Source organism: Myxocyprinus asiaticus, chromosome 44 (assembly GCF_019703515.2).
Source record: "Myxocyprinus asiaticus isolate MX2 ecotype Aquarium Trade chromosome 44, UBuf_Myxa_2, whole genome shotgun sequence".
Lineage (NCBI taxonomy): Eukaryota > Metazoa > Chordata > Actinopteri > Cypriniformes > Catostomidae > Myxocyprinus > Myxocyprinus asiaticus.
In genome coordinates, this window is record NC_059387.1 from 32,364,825 (window position 1) to 32,377,606 (window position 12,782).

Sequence of the window (12,782 nt, forward strand, 5' to 3'; positions counted from 1 at the left end):
ATTACAGTCATATGAATTATACTGCTACCTTTTGGAGTAGAAAAAAGTAAAAAGAAGTTAAACATTAATTGGGCTCCCCTGGGTATTCCCAAACCAAATCCCAGAAGGGGGAATCAATGACCTGGAAAGATGCTCTGTTCTCCCATGATGACCACTGTGGCCTTGAGCAGGGCCTTTAACCCCAGGACTGCCCCTGTAGTTAGTGCATTAAGTAAGTCGCAATGGATAAAAAGCATCTGCTAAATCACCAATAACCAAACATGAAGACGAGGTCAGTCTACCCCTAAATCTCTGCTAGTCTCCTCTGGGGGGTGTCTATGTGTATTCTCAAATTAGAGTCATCGCAATCAAGATGTCATCTCAGACACAAAGACTCACGCTGTCCCACACGTCAAGAGACGGAGGAACGAAAACAAACAGCTGATGACTGACAGGTGAGAAAAGGTAACTGTGATCCATACACAAACAGTTCAGGATATGTGCACACAAACTGTTAGACTGAGATTTGCCAATAACAAGCTTCCTGTGGCAGAAACATTATGTCCCTCTGCAATTTTAACAAATCAAAGTTTGTCAAATCAAAATTTCCAAGCTTGAAATACGTACAGTTAGGGGTTTAGAAAAACCAGAAGTCAAGAAAATTACAACTGTAAGTGTTTAGAACTGGCAAATGTCTGTTAACAACAGAAAAGTCTTTTATTTTCATGGATTAAACCATTTAAGATCGGTGCCTCCCCAGTTAGTAATAAGTGCTGTAAATTACTGTAGCAAGAGAATGTGGTGTTGTTTTCAGACAGACAGAGATGCATAGATTTGGCTTGAACATTGAGGGAGATGCAGCTTGAAACATTTTTCATGTTTCCATTGATCATTGTATAAATATCGGGGGGGCTGTACTTGCTTGTTTTGGGGTTAACTCCCCCCTATCCCCCCTGGAATCTATGCCCCTGGATTAAGGTTATTTTTGTGCATAATGAGATTGTGATGGCATTTCCAGACCACTTTGATAATTCCAGATTTCTTATCTCACCAAGACAGACTTTAAACTAAAGCAGGATGTCTTCTTACCTTACAATGCTCTCATCAAGGGGTGTGCAAGATCTTCAATAACATTATTTATTGCAATAACATTATTTTCATTATCCTTTTCTGTCCTGTCTCTTACCCTTAGAATTTAACTGGGTGATTTTTGCAGCTGTGCCTTTGAAGGGAAAGCTTACCCAAAAAATTAAATTCAGTCATTGTTTACTCACCCCTGTGTTGTTATAACCCCATATGACTTTCTTTCTTTCTTTTTAAACAAAGGGGAAAATTTTGTGCTCAGTGATGTCATACAATGACAGTCTAATAAATTATTCCATGAGTCTCATGATGATTGTTCTGAAAGCATACGATGAGGTTTGGTGAGAAACAAACCGAAATCTAATGTATTATTTCGTAAAACTGTTGTCCAACTGTTGATCTCCTGTACGTGTTCATGAGACTGCACGAGAGCAGCAGAATGCACAGCCCCCACTTGTGAAATGGGGCATTGGGGCAAAAATGGGGCGAAAACTCATTTTGTTTATCTAAAAAGAGGTCCGCCACAGCGATACTAACTACATAACACAACACAGCTGCACACAAACCAGAGAACCAAACTTACTAAACATGTCTGATGAGTTTGAAGTCAAATAGGAGATGCATTTCTGTGCCCAGCCTTATTTGTTTGATACGGAGTCCTCTATCAAACTGAGGGATGGAGGAAGCCTCAGAAAGCAGCCACAGTCAAACCGTGTCCTAACCTGATGGCAAATGACACGCTGTCCCTAGCCAATTAAAAACTACTTGATTTTGGCCGAGAATGTTACACCTCTGAATGTTTTCACTGAGGTCTCACTCTCTTCAGTTGGAAGTCTGTCACAAATACACACTGGTGCAGAATGGAGAAGAGGTGACAGACATTCCCGCCTCCTCTATCTCTTTGTCTGATTTAGTACTCTGCTTCAAACAAATGAGACTGGGCATAGAAATGTATCAATTCTCAGACTACAAACTCATCAGACATGTTTAATAAGTTCGGTTCTCTTGTTTGTGTGCAGCTGTATTGTGTTCTGTTGTTACTATCACAGTGGTGGACCTGTTTTTAGATAAAACTAGTTTTCACTTGAACGCCCCATGTCGTGAGGGGGCTGTGTGAACTGTTGGTCTTGTGTAGTCTTTTGAATGCGCACAGGAGGTCAATGGTCAGTCAACAGTTTCACTAAATAATACATTAGAGTTCAGTGTGTTTCTCATGGAATAATTTATTAGACTTCTGAATTATACTTTTGTGTCCTTTTGAAGCTTCAAAAGGTAGTCACCATAAACTGCCATTGTATGACATCACTGAGCACAACATTTTTTCTCAATTTCTCCCTTCGTGTTCAGAAAAAGAAACAAAGTCATATGGGGTTATAACAACACAGGGGTGAGTAAACCATGACTGAATTTGTAATTTTTTGGTGAACTATCCCTTTAAGACTTCTATGTAAACACCCCCATCTTCACCTGTGAAGTGAGCATCAGTGCTGTGCTGCACGGGCTGCAGATTTTCCACTGGGTCAAATATAGTTTGCGTTGCACCATCCTTCAATAACAGCCTCATATATATATAAAATATATATCTTATAAAATATTTTTCTAATCAGTGGCTTCCTAAAAACACTTTACATTTCAAGTTTTGGAATATCTGAATTACGGTTCCAATTGTGAATTCACAAGTTAACATGCTGGTATTATATTTAATGGGGTTATCTAAATGTAAAAGGAAAATGGGAGTCGTTTGCTCTCCACTATGAAGAGGTGGGACCCTGGCAGCTGTTTATGTGTCTTTGCTGCTGTGGTTGGTGGATTTATCTTAACAGTCTCTTCCCAGAAATTTGCTGGAACTTTTTACATTTGTGTTTACAGTGTCAATGAATGTTTAAAGTTGGATGGCAAAAAGCTGGTAAAGAGATTTGTTTGGCTATTTTCCCATCACCAACTGAAGCACCAGCAGCTGTCTCAGTTTGACATGAGTTCATTGTAGGTCTGTAACAGTAGACACAGAACAGATCTTACCTTTAGCTCTGAGCTAAATACGTGTCCACTGTGCTCAGAATGGCAGGTGGGCTGGCATGAGGGTCGTGTAGGATGCCAGCTGATGGTTTATCTGCTGTGGCTGCGTACAAACTGTAAATGACAAACCAGTTTTGTTGCACTAAATCCTAAAACGTCAACAGTGCTTTGACCAATCCGAGTTCAGGTCAATTGTGGCAGTAATTTAGATTTACTCAGTATATTCTCAAGCAGCACAGCAATACATTTTATTTGAGGTTTTTAATATTATTATCATCAAACTGGAAAAAAGATCCCAAAATGAAAATGCTGTCATCAGTTACTTGTGTTCACGTTATTCCAAACCTGTGTGACCTTTTTTCTACGGAATACAAAAGGAGCCTCACTCATCATTCACTTTCATTGCATACTGTAGCAAAAAAGCTGCAATGAAACTGAATGGTGACTGAGACAAACATGCTGCTGCCTAACATGTCTTTTTGTGTTCCTTGTAGGAACGAAAGTTAAACAGGTTTTAAGCAACTACCTAAAACATCCTAGCATTATGACAGTGAGTTTTGCACGAGCAAGCAAGCAATCTATTTATCATTGATATGGGAGTTTATTTATTTATTTCAGTTTTATCTTTTCCCGCCTGAATATGGTATTTGACGCAAACACAAACAAACTTCTGACCACTGAGCCAAGAGGAAAGAAAGGCAGAGGCTATTTGCACTAAGTGTAAAAATAGTGTTAGATACATTACACCCCTGTTTAAATACTAACATTCAGTATAGTGGCATCACTGCAGCATTTTTATTGTGTTTATTTGGAGTCCCACATACACCCTACACCAACCCCTAACCCTACCGTACAAAAATAACCATGGTTTTACTACAGTAACCATATTATCACCATGGTATTTTTCTAGTAAAATCATAGTAACCACAAAATTAAACATGGTTACTATTAACTACTATTAACAACATGTTACTGTAGTAACACCATGGTTAGTACATCAGAACTACATAGTTTCCACCAAAACACATGGTTACTACAATATTACTATAGTAAAACCATGGTTAATTTTATCCGGATCAAATCCTTCTCTCAACTCCCCTACCACTGTGACCAAATCACTGCGAGGAATCTCTTTTATTTATTACTATAAGTAGTATTATAGGAAATATTAAGAGCAGAGACATGGGAAAAAGTATGTCATGGGGTGGGATTCGAACCAGGATCTCCAGCGTGACAACACACATACCATCATTACACCCAGAGCTACTACAGCTTCACATGGGGATGCAGTTTGTTGTAAAATCCTGTGTTTCCACCAGACTATTGGAGCACAAATAGTCACTTAGTTATCCAATCTCTTAATCCACTAAATGTCTAACCGTTAACCAGTTTATTGTCTCTGCCCCATCATGAAAAATTCAAACATGCCCGCCTTCATTTGATCAGCAGTTGATCCCAAATAAATCTTTCGTGGCTGTTTTAAGTTTGGTCTGAGCAGTGGTGGGCGGAGTTAGTTTAAACAGCCTCTGCCAACAACTGTTTGCACTTAGTGTAAATAGACACTCCTGGAAAGAAAACCATATTGAATCAGAACGTTAAGAAATTACTCAACTTATCTGCTCAAGTTCAAGTCATGTTGAAGAAAGCAGAGTTTAAAATACACTATTTTGCATGAGTGCTTTTGTCATTTTTGTGACTCGAGTCTGACTCAAGTCCAAATCATGTGTTTTCAGTCCTTGTGTTTGATTCTGAGTCCACTTTTCTTAAATAACTGTGAACATGACCATATTATCTGAAAGTTAATAACATTAACAGACATAATGGCATTATATAATGCTAAGCAGAATAATTAATTTTAGTTAATGAATATTCAAATAGTTTAAAGTAATGAAACTTTAAACTACCCATGGCCTGGGTAGCTCAGCGAGTACTGATGCTGACTACCACCCCTGGAATCATGAGTTCGAATCCAGGGTGTGCTGAGTGACTCCAGCCAGGTCTCCAAAGCAGCCAAATTGGCCCGGTTGCAAGGGAGGGTAGAGTCACATGGGGTAACCTCCTCGTGGTCGCGATTAGTGGTTCTCGCTCTCAATGGGGCGCGTGGTAAGTTGTGCGTGGATCGCAGAGAGTAGCATGAGCCTCCACATGCTGTGAGTCTCCACGGTTTCATGCACAATGAGCCACGTGACAAGATGCGCGGATTGACTGTCTCAGAAGCGGAGGCAACTGAGACTTGTCCTCCACCACCCGGACTGAGGTGAGTAACCGCGCCACCACGAGGACCTACTAAAGTAGTGGGAATTAGGCATTCCAAAAAGGGAGACATTTTTAAAAAGTCATGAAACTTTTATCCATGCGATTTTTTCATATACTGTACAGTGGCCCCAAAAAGTAACTGGACACTTAAGCCACACTAACAAATGAATGTCACGGAATTAGAAGCAAATAAATTTATAAGCTTCAAATTTCTGCTTTGAAACCCTCCAAAAATTGGCCCCATTGACCTCCATTGTGAGTGCCTCACTGGAACCTCAATTTTTGCTTTTTTTTTTTTTTTAAAGAAAATGAGGGGAAAGACAAAATTCATTTTTGTGATAATCAATATTATGCCACAAATGCTGTCGATTGAGCTTAACTTGTATTGAACCTAGAATATTCCTTTAAGTGCCCTAAAAACAAAGATCACAATTAAAGCAAAAATCTTAATAGTCCTAAATGTAGGCTTCAATTTCTTTATGCAATATATAATTACATTTTTAATTGAAAATGTTTAAATACAGTATATATACAGTAACACTTATTCACTAATTTTATGCACTTTTATTGCATTTTCATCTTATCCTTGAAGAAGTCAAATTCACTCTATCAAGTGCCCGCATACAGCCCAAAATCAAAACTCACACATAAACACACAAACATAAACATGCACAAAGCAGCTGTCACTTCTCATTTGGAGGGTGTTTTCCAGCTGAGTTGGTGTGATAGGGCTGGGCAGACCAGCCACAGTGTTATGATGTGGATGCTGCCTGCAGGAGAAAGAAAGAGAGTTCTAGGGAAATATCTATAGGACATACACATCATTGCTCCCAGTAAATGGATTCAATTGCATCATTACTGTTATCAATTGCACATAAATCATTCACTCAAAAGGCTGTATAATAACACAGATTTTCAAGCAGTGTTAAGATTTCATGAAACTTGTCAAGAACATGCCCAGGTAACCTTTTAGCACAATAATCAATGAAAATAAATTAATGGAAAAATTATGTTTTTCATAAAGAAAAAGCTTATTTTAGGACCTTTGCATTTTTTAATTGACATAATGAATCCCTGTCCCCAGGGATTTAAATGACAAAGTATTTATATATTATGGTATTCTTTGTTCTACTGCCTTTAATTTATACTGGTTTAACTGTAAAAAAAAAAAAAAAAAACACTTTACATACATTTGTTTACATGAACTAACAATGAACAATACTTCTATTAATCTTGGTTATTGCTTATTTCAACATTTATAAATACCATTTTATTTTATTTTCATTATTTTTATTAACTTAAAAGTTGCATCCATTTACATCAGTTAATGCAATATGTACCAACATGAATTAATGAACAATTGAATTTTCTTAAATTAACATTAACCAAGGTTAATAAATGCTGTTATAAACAATGTTAGTTCATGATTCCTAATGTATTAACTAATGTTAACAAATGTAGCCTTATTGTAAAATGTATTACAATTTTAAAATAGTTAACAGTTTACTTTACATAACTTGAACTAACAGTGAACAATACTTTTACAGCATTCATTATTCTTGGTAAATTTTAATTTCTACATATACTAATACTTTTTTACATTAAAACTTGTATCTGTTAAAATTCGTTAATGCACTATGAACTAAAATTAACAAAAAATAAACAGTATATTTCTAAATTAACATAAACCAAGATTAATAAATGCTGCAACATCATTTATTGTTAGTTCATGATACCTTATGCATTCACTAATATTAACGAATACAACCTTATTGTAAAATGTTACCACTGTTTTCACTGTAATACATAAAAATAAATGTAGGCTACAGTTCTGAGAATCTAATGAAAATCACGTCTGAGGACAAAACAAAAAACACAGAACTAAAATGTGCATTACTTTATTGAGAATTTGGGTGTAAACATGCTTAAATGAAAAATATTTCATATTTATTTTCATGAAAATAATGTCAGAATGCAATTAAATTTTTATAATTTCTTAAGACTCCATGTTTTTGCAATGTTCCCTCACAACATTTCTCAAAGTGACAGTATTCTAAAAAAGGACATTCAGTACCATCTTCATCAGTCTCTTAAAGACAGATGCACAATCTTAAAACCTTGACCATCTCTCTCTCTCTCACACACACACACACACACACACACACACACACACACACTCGCATACAGAGGTCTTACTCTGCAGGGCCGCTGGCCCACGTCACTCTGTGTTAGCATAAGAACAGCTTATTAAAGACAGAGAACATCACCATAGGCCAGCCCTGGAGGCAGAGTGACTGAGTGAGGAAGACACAGAGAGAGAACTCACTGTCAGCTGTCTTTGTGTCAGACTGTTTTATATATAATATTAATGCTTACATACACACCCTCTCACTGTGATATAACCAAATACATTCTTACAAATGTAGCCCCATGAACCAATGATCCTTAAGTGTAGGGGAAGCTGTACATTTATCAAGCTACAAGCTATTAATAACTTAAAGTAGTGAAGTCAAGCCACTCTTTAAAAAAGTAGTTAGCTACACTAAATACTATCAAAAAGTAGCTGTGTACTGTAATTTGAAGTACTGTACAATTACTGTACATTGAAGCTATTTATAGAAGAAAATATTTTTAGATAGGCCTATACAGTATAACAATGGGATAATTGAATTCTGCAAATAATTTCTGACTGCAAGACGTAAAAACGTTACATGACGTAACGCGGCGGTATACTGGAGAGGAGATCAGAGGGCATTAATTTTAAATGGATGTCAATGGAGGAGATGCTTGAGTACGCTGAACAAACTGCTTTTGTGAGGAAACAGCTTCTCACTTAATGAATTCACCACCTGCCTGCTAATCTTCAACATGTTTTACACTAAACAATCCTTTTGAAGTGAACTGAGTGTGGAGATTAATAAGAAAAAAATCTTTTTTTTTTTTTTTTTTTAGAAAAGTCGCTGACAATTTTGCAACAGGTACACGTAGGTGTCGGTTTACTGCTCTTCCCATTCATTTGTATGGTACCGGCAAACTGTGATTTACTATCGTAACACGCTGAGTCACAATGGTTCCAACAGTAATAACAATAGTATTGTGCTTCTTTTGCGCAGGTCAATTGGGCATTACAATTTCTCCCATTCATTTAAATACAAGTGGTCCGTCTTGGGCTAAACAGTCTTTGACTAAACACAATAGTCTGTGCTGCTTATCCACTTTCGAAAAGCTCCAGTCGCCACTGCTTGAATGTTACATACTTGAGACTTCCGATATATGCATTAAAAGCATATATTTCACCATTGTCTGTATACAATCAGCCTCACCTCATTTCCTATGGCTCTCTGACACTGCATAAGTCATTCAATGCAACAAAGAATCCAGATTTGGTACAATCATATTGCAACAGTTTAATTCTAGTGTTAGTGACAGTTAGTCATATTTTATACAATATTTTACATAGGTCTAATATCACAATAATTGTGTTGATCACAGTTGCATAGGCTGTGTGTCTGCTATACAGTAACAAGTGCATTGTTAAAAGGACTGTCTGTTGGTGGTGGTAAGAAAGTGTTTTCTCTTTAGCAGACAGTTATCAAGTAAAGTCAAATAAAAATGAGTTAAGCATTGAACAACAACTTAAAATGTTGAAATATAAAATCATATTCTTCAATGTTTTTATACTATAGATGCAGTTCTGAATGTTTTCTAAGAGACGAGCAGTCTGACTGTATATAGGAACAGACCGCCGAGCCCAGCCACGGCCGCCACGGCAACGGCCCTAACAACCAAAAACTCCATGGAGTCCTCCAGTTTGGTGTGCAGGCGAAGGACCTGTCTGTGAGTGTCCTCGCGAGAGCCCGAGTTCTCAATCACATGGCTGGCTAGTCCACGCTTCTCTTTGAGAGGCATCTGAGCCGCGATTCTCTGTTCGGCCTCTTCCTGACTCAAATCATCTCTATGCATCAGACGGGACAGCTGTGTAGCCGGATCACTGGGAATATAAAAACCACAGAGTTCCACCTCTAGTTTATCAATGCCATTTGCACATAGCAATATAATACATTCCAATTATTTAGATCGCAATAAATAATTCTTATGCCAGGTACTATAATTCCTTAGCCTAAATATAGACCTTATAGTTGCCAAGCAATGTAGCAACTCAGGGCTTTATATAAAATTCGACTGATGTGCAGTCATACAGTAGGTGTGCACATATCAGTTATTTTACAACAACTTTGAACATAGTTCATCCAATCAAATTTTAGAGCTGGAGCCTGGAGCAATCCACTTTATCAAACTTTATAATCGTCAATTATAATTTATAATCATCAATTATAATTTGTGGCACAATTGTACAGCCCTATCAGGCAGTATACAGATGCATGCAAATAGAAAAATTAAAGAGAAAATTTGCCTAATGTCTTACCAGTATACAACAACAGTGTGGGTAAGGAAACGAGTGAGACGACGGGTTTCGAAAAGCAGAGGCACATCCAAAATCACATATCTGTAGCCTAAAAACCACACAAAAAATAGATCCCATTTATTTATGATTTGGTACAGCTCTATCATAAATGTTTCAATTTGTGCTATGTGTGTGTACCTTTAATGAAGTAAAGCAGAATCTGTCTGAACATTTCTTTATGTATTTCCGGATGCGTTATGGAATTGAGAAGTCTACGTTTCTCGGGGTTGGAGAAGATCATCTGCCCCAGTTTCTGTCTGTCAATTTCTCCATTGTCTAACAAAATGTCCCTTCCAAAATGCTGCACGATCAGCCTGTATGCTGGGCTCTGGGGCTCCACCACTGATGGACAAAGATCCAAAAACAAAACATGACAGAAATAAAGCATATATACTGTATAATGCAACAGTACAGCTTGTAAACGTAACACTCATGAGAGGTGAAAAAGGTGAGAAAGTTTTAGCAGGTTTTCCAGGTATATATTTTTATTTAATTTGTTTGTTTGTTGTATTTGAAGCTTTTATCAAGTTTTTATACTTAAAGTACCCATTTCAAGTCATTTAAATAAGTAAAATATAGAAAATGTTGCCAAACAATTTGGGCAAATTAGCTTTAAAAAGGTGACATTAGCCAAAAGGTGAGTAGTTTACATCTCTGGATTAAGGTTAAAATACTTGCATATTACAGTTTCTGGTTGTCTAAAGTTTGTGAATAGTCATTTGTACAGTACATTTGGAGATCGTCTAATGATGAACTTAATCCTTGTGCGATCTTCGGGACATTTTTGTCTTTTTCATTTTAGTTTTTTCAATCATTTTGGCTTGTGTTAATGCCAACCGCATAAATTTTGCCAAAGGTGTGTATTTTTGGGGGAATTTTGATATTTTAACCTCAGTTCCTATAATACATCTATAACACACTGTGTACACAAAATAGTTACATTCAGGACCTTCAGGACAAAAATGTCCCCATTGAAACCCATTAAAACTGCAATATTTGATCCCAGTGCCATTAAAGCATAAAATCATGAATTCTATGATATTATGCTTTCATTCCGGAACACTGGCTTCAAAATTTAAATTTGTAATATTTTCCACCAGATGGCACCATTTTTCTCATGGTTAGCCTATGGAGCAAATACAAGCTTTTCCCCTATTTTCTGTTTGCTGTATTATAGAGCACTGCAGGCCATAATTGAATAAATGATGCAGCTAAAATTGTGTGGGTGTGTTGGTATGGATGTCAGAGTGTATTTTGCATGTGTGTATTGAGAAATGTGTGTGTGTGTGTAAAAAACAACAGTGGCATTATGTAAACAAACTGGCATTTAAAGGGTTACAATCCTGAAAACGAATGAATATTTGGTAATTATGATCAGGACTGATGCTGGTTAAAAAATTGAAGTCAGTGAAAGTGGAAAATAATATTAATATATAATATATTTATGGCAGTTTTTTGATGCAGACATTTTTGTCCTCTAAGGTACTGTTTTTTATTTTATTTTTTTTAAATCTGACACTGCACAAAAAATTATAACGCATTAAAATCAATGTTGTTGCTAATCACTGACATATCCCAGATTGTGATAATCCAAAAAAATAAAAAAAATAAAAATTTCCCTTAGCATTTAGTATATGGAAAATATTTTTATTTTTATTTTTATTTTTTTTCATAAAAAACAGCAGTGGCATTATATAAACAAAATGGCATTTAAAGAGTTAAAATCCTGAAAATTAATGAATATTTGGTAGTTATAATCAGGACTGATGTTGGTTAAAAAAAAAAAAAAACTAACTGAAAGTGGAAAATAATATTAATATATAATATTTTTATGGCAGTTTTTTGACACAGACATTTTTGTCCCCTAAGGACCTCTGAGTAACTTTTTTAAATTGATGTACAAGGGTTAAAGAATCATATGTTGGTTACCCTGTCTAGACAATAACCCATTATGAAAAAAATCCCTTATCATTAATATCAAATATGCAGGCAAATATGCGGCACTAAAATAAATGTATAACCTTTCCGGGCAACCACATCTGCATCAATAACTGGACAGCCCAGTTCTTTTAGCTGAGAAGACACTGTGCTCTTCCCCGAGGCGATACCTCCCGTTAACCCTACGAGGAACATGCTGAAACAGCAAAAAACAAAAAATAAACAAACAAACAAAAAAAACATGTTAAACATTAAACTGTCCAGTGTTATGCAATTATTAAGAATGTGGAATATTGATCATTTGCGACCTCTAGCGGCCGAGACCGGAACTTCAGTGAGAATTACTACTCGCTGTCAAGTACATGAAATCCTACTATAGAAAATCACAACTGTTGAGTTTTAAACAGTAATTATAAATTAAAAAGCAAATAATAACGAATATTATGACAGTTGTCTTGTTTAAATCTAGACAAGCAGGAGTAAAATCTAGATTTACACTCGACCAGTTTATTTGTGAGCGATTTATCAGCTTCTCGGGTACAATCTCTTCTTACACATTATTAACACTATTACTGACATTAAAACGCTGCTTAAATATATAAACGATTTTCAATATACAAGAGAAGCCACTTACCCAACAGCAATGACCTACTTCATGTGCTGTAAACAGTGATTATAAAAGCTTTACTGCATAGGCACGAAAATAATGACCAAAGAGAGACCTCACAATTTGTCACAAATCCCGCCCTTAATAGACAGTAGTATTTGAAGGGTTTGTCAGCTCTGTCATACGGTTAGATAAATAAAAAATCCACTGTTTGTTAACATAACATTGACCTGTGTGCTTCTATGTAATATTTTTCTTCCCTCGCTTAGTAGAGGGATTCAGCACAGCTCATCAGCGCCACCAAGCGGAATGGAGCGCATGAAGAAGGGCGCGTTACTATTTTGTCTTTTTGCTGATGGTTTTGTTTGCTAGGGACATGCCCTATGGAGTAACCACAACGTTAAGTGTATTGATAAGTTGTAGAAGTTAATGAATCAG

General features: G+C 36.4%; 1 protein-coding gene across 2 annotated transcripts; it reads right to left on the reverse strand.

The window, feature by feature from the left end:
* Positions 1 to 8,726: 8,726 nt before the first annotated feature.
* Positions 8,727 to 12,623, reverse strand: dcakd (dephospho-CoA kinase domain containing). 2 transcript variants are annotated; one of them, XM_051687213.1, is made up of 5 exons: positions 12,372 to 12,623; positions 11,821 to 11,933; positions 9,938 to 10,141; positions 9,761 to 9,848; positions 8,727 to 9,325 (listed from the first exon to the last, which is right to left on the reverse strand). In XM_051687213.1, the coding sequence occupies exons 2-5, from the start codon at positions 11,930 to 11,932 to the stop codon at positions 9,040 to 9,042; spliced, it is 690 nt and encodes a 229-aa protein (XP_051543173.1). In that variant the 5' UTR covers position 11,933; positions 12,372 to 12,623; the 3' UTR covers positions 8,727 to 9,039. The 2 variants fall into 2 exon arrangements, with proteins under 2 accessions (XP_051543173.1, XP_051543172.1); XM_051687212.1 differs by lacking the exon at positions 12,372 to 12,623 and having other exon boundaries at positions 11,821 to 12,361.
* Positions 12,624 to 12,782: the final 159 nt, after the last annotated feature.

Excerpts from the sequence above, each read along its gene's own strand:
- dcakd (XM_051687212.1), bottom strand. The coding sequence starts at position 11,989 with ATGTTTAACATGTTTTTTTTGTTTGTTTGTTTATTTTTTGTTTTTTGC. Across the intron at positions 10,142-11,820 it reads AGATGTGGTTGCCCGGAAAG|TGGTGGAGCCCCAGAGCCCA; the intron begins GTTATACATTTA and ends TTTGTCCATCAG. Across the intron at positions 9,849-9,937 it reads TCTGCTTTACTTCATTAAAG|GCTACAGATATGTGATTTTG; the intron begins GTACACACACAT and ends TGTGGTTTTTAG.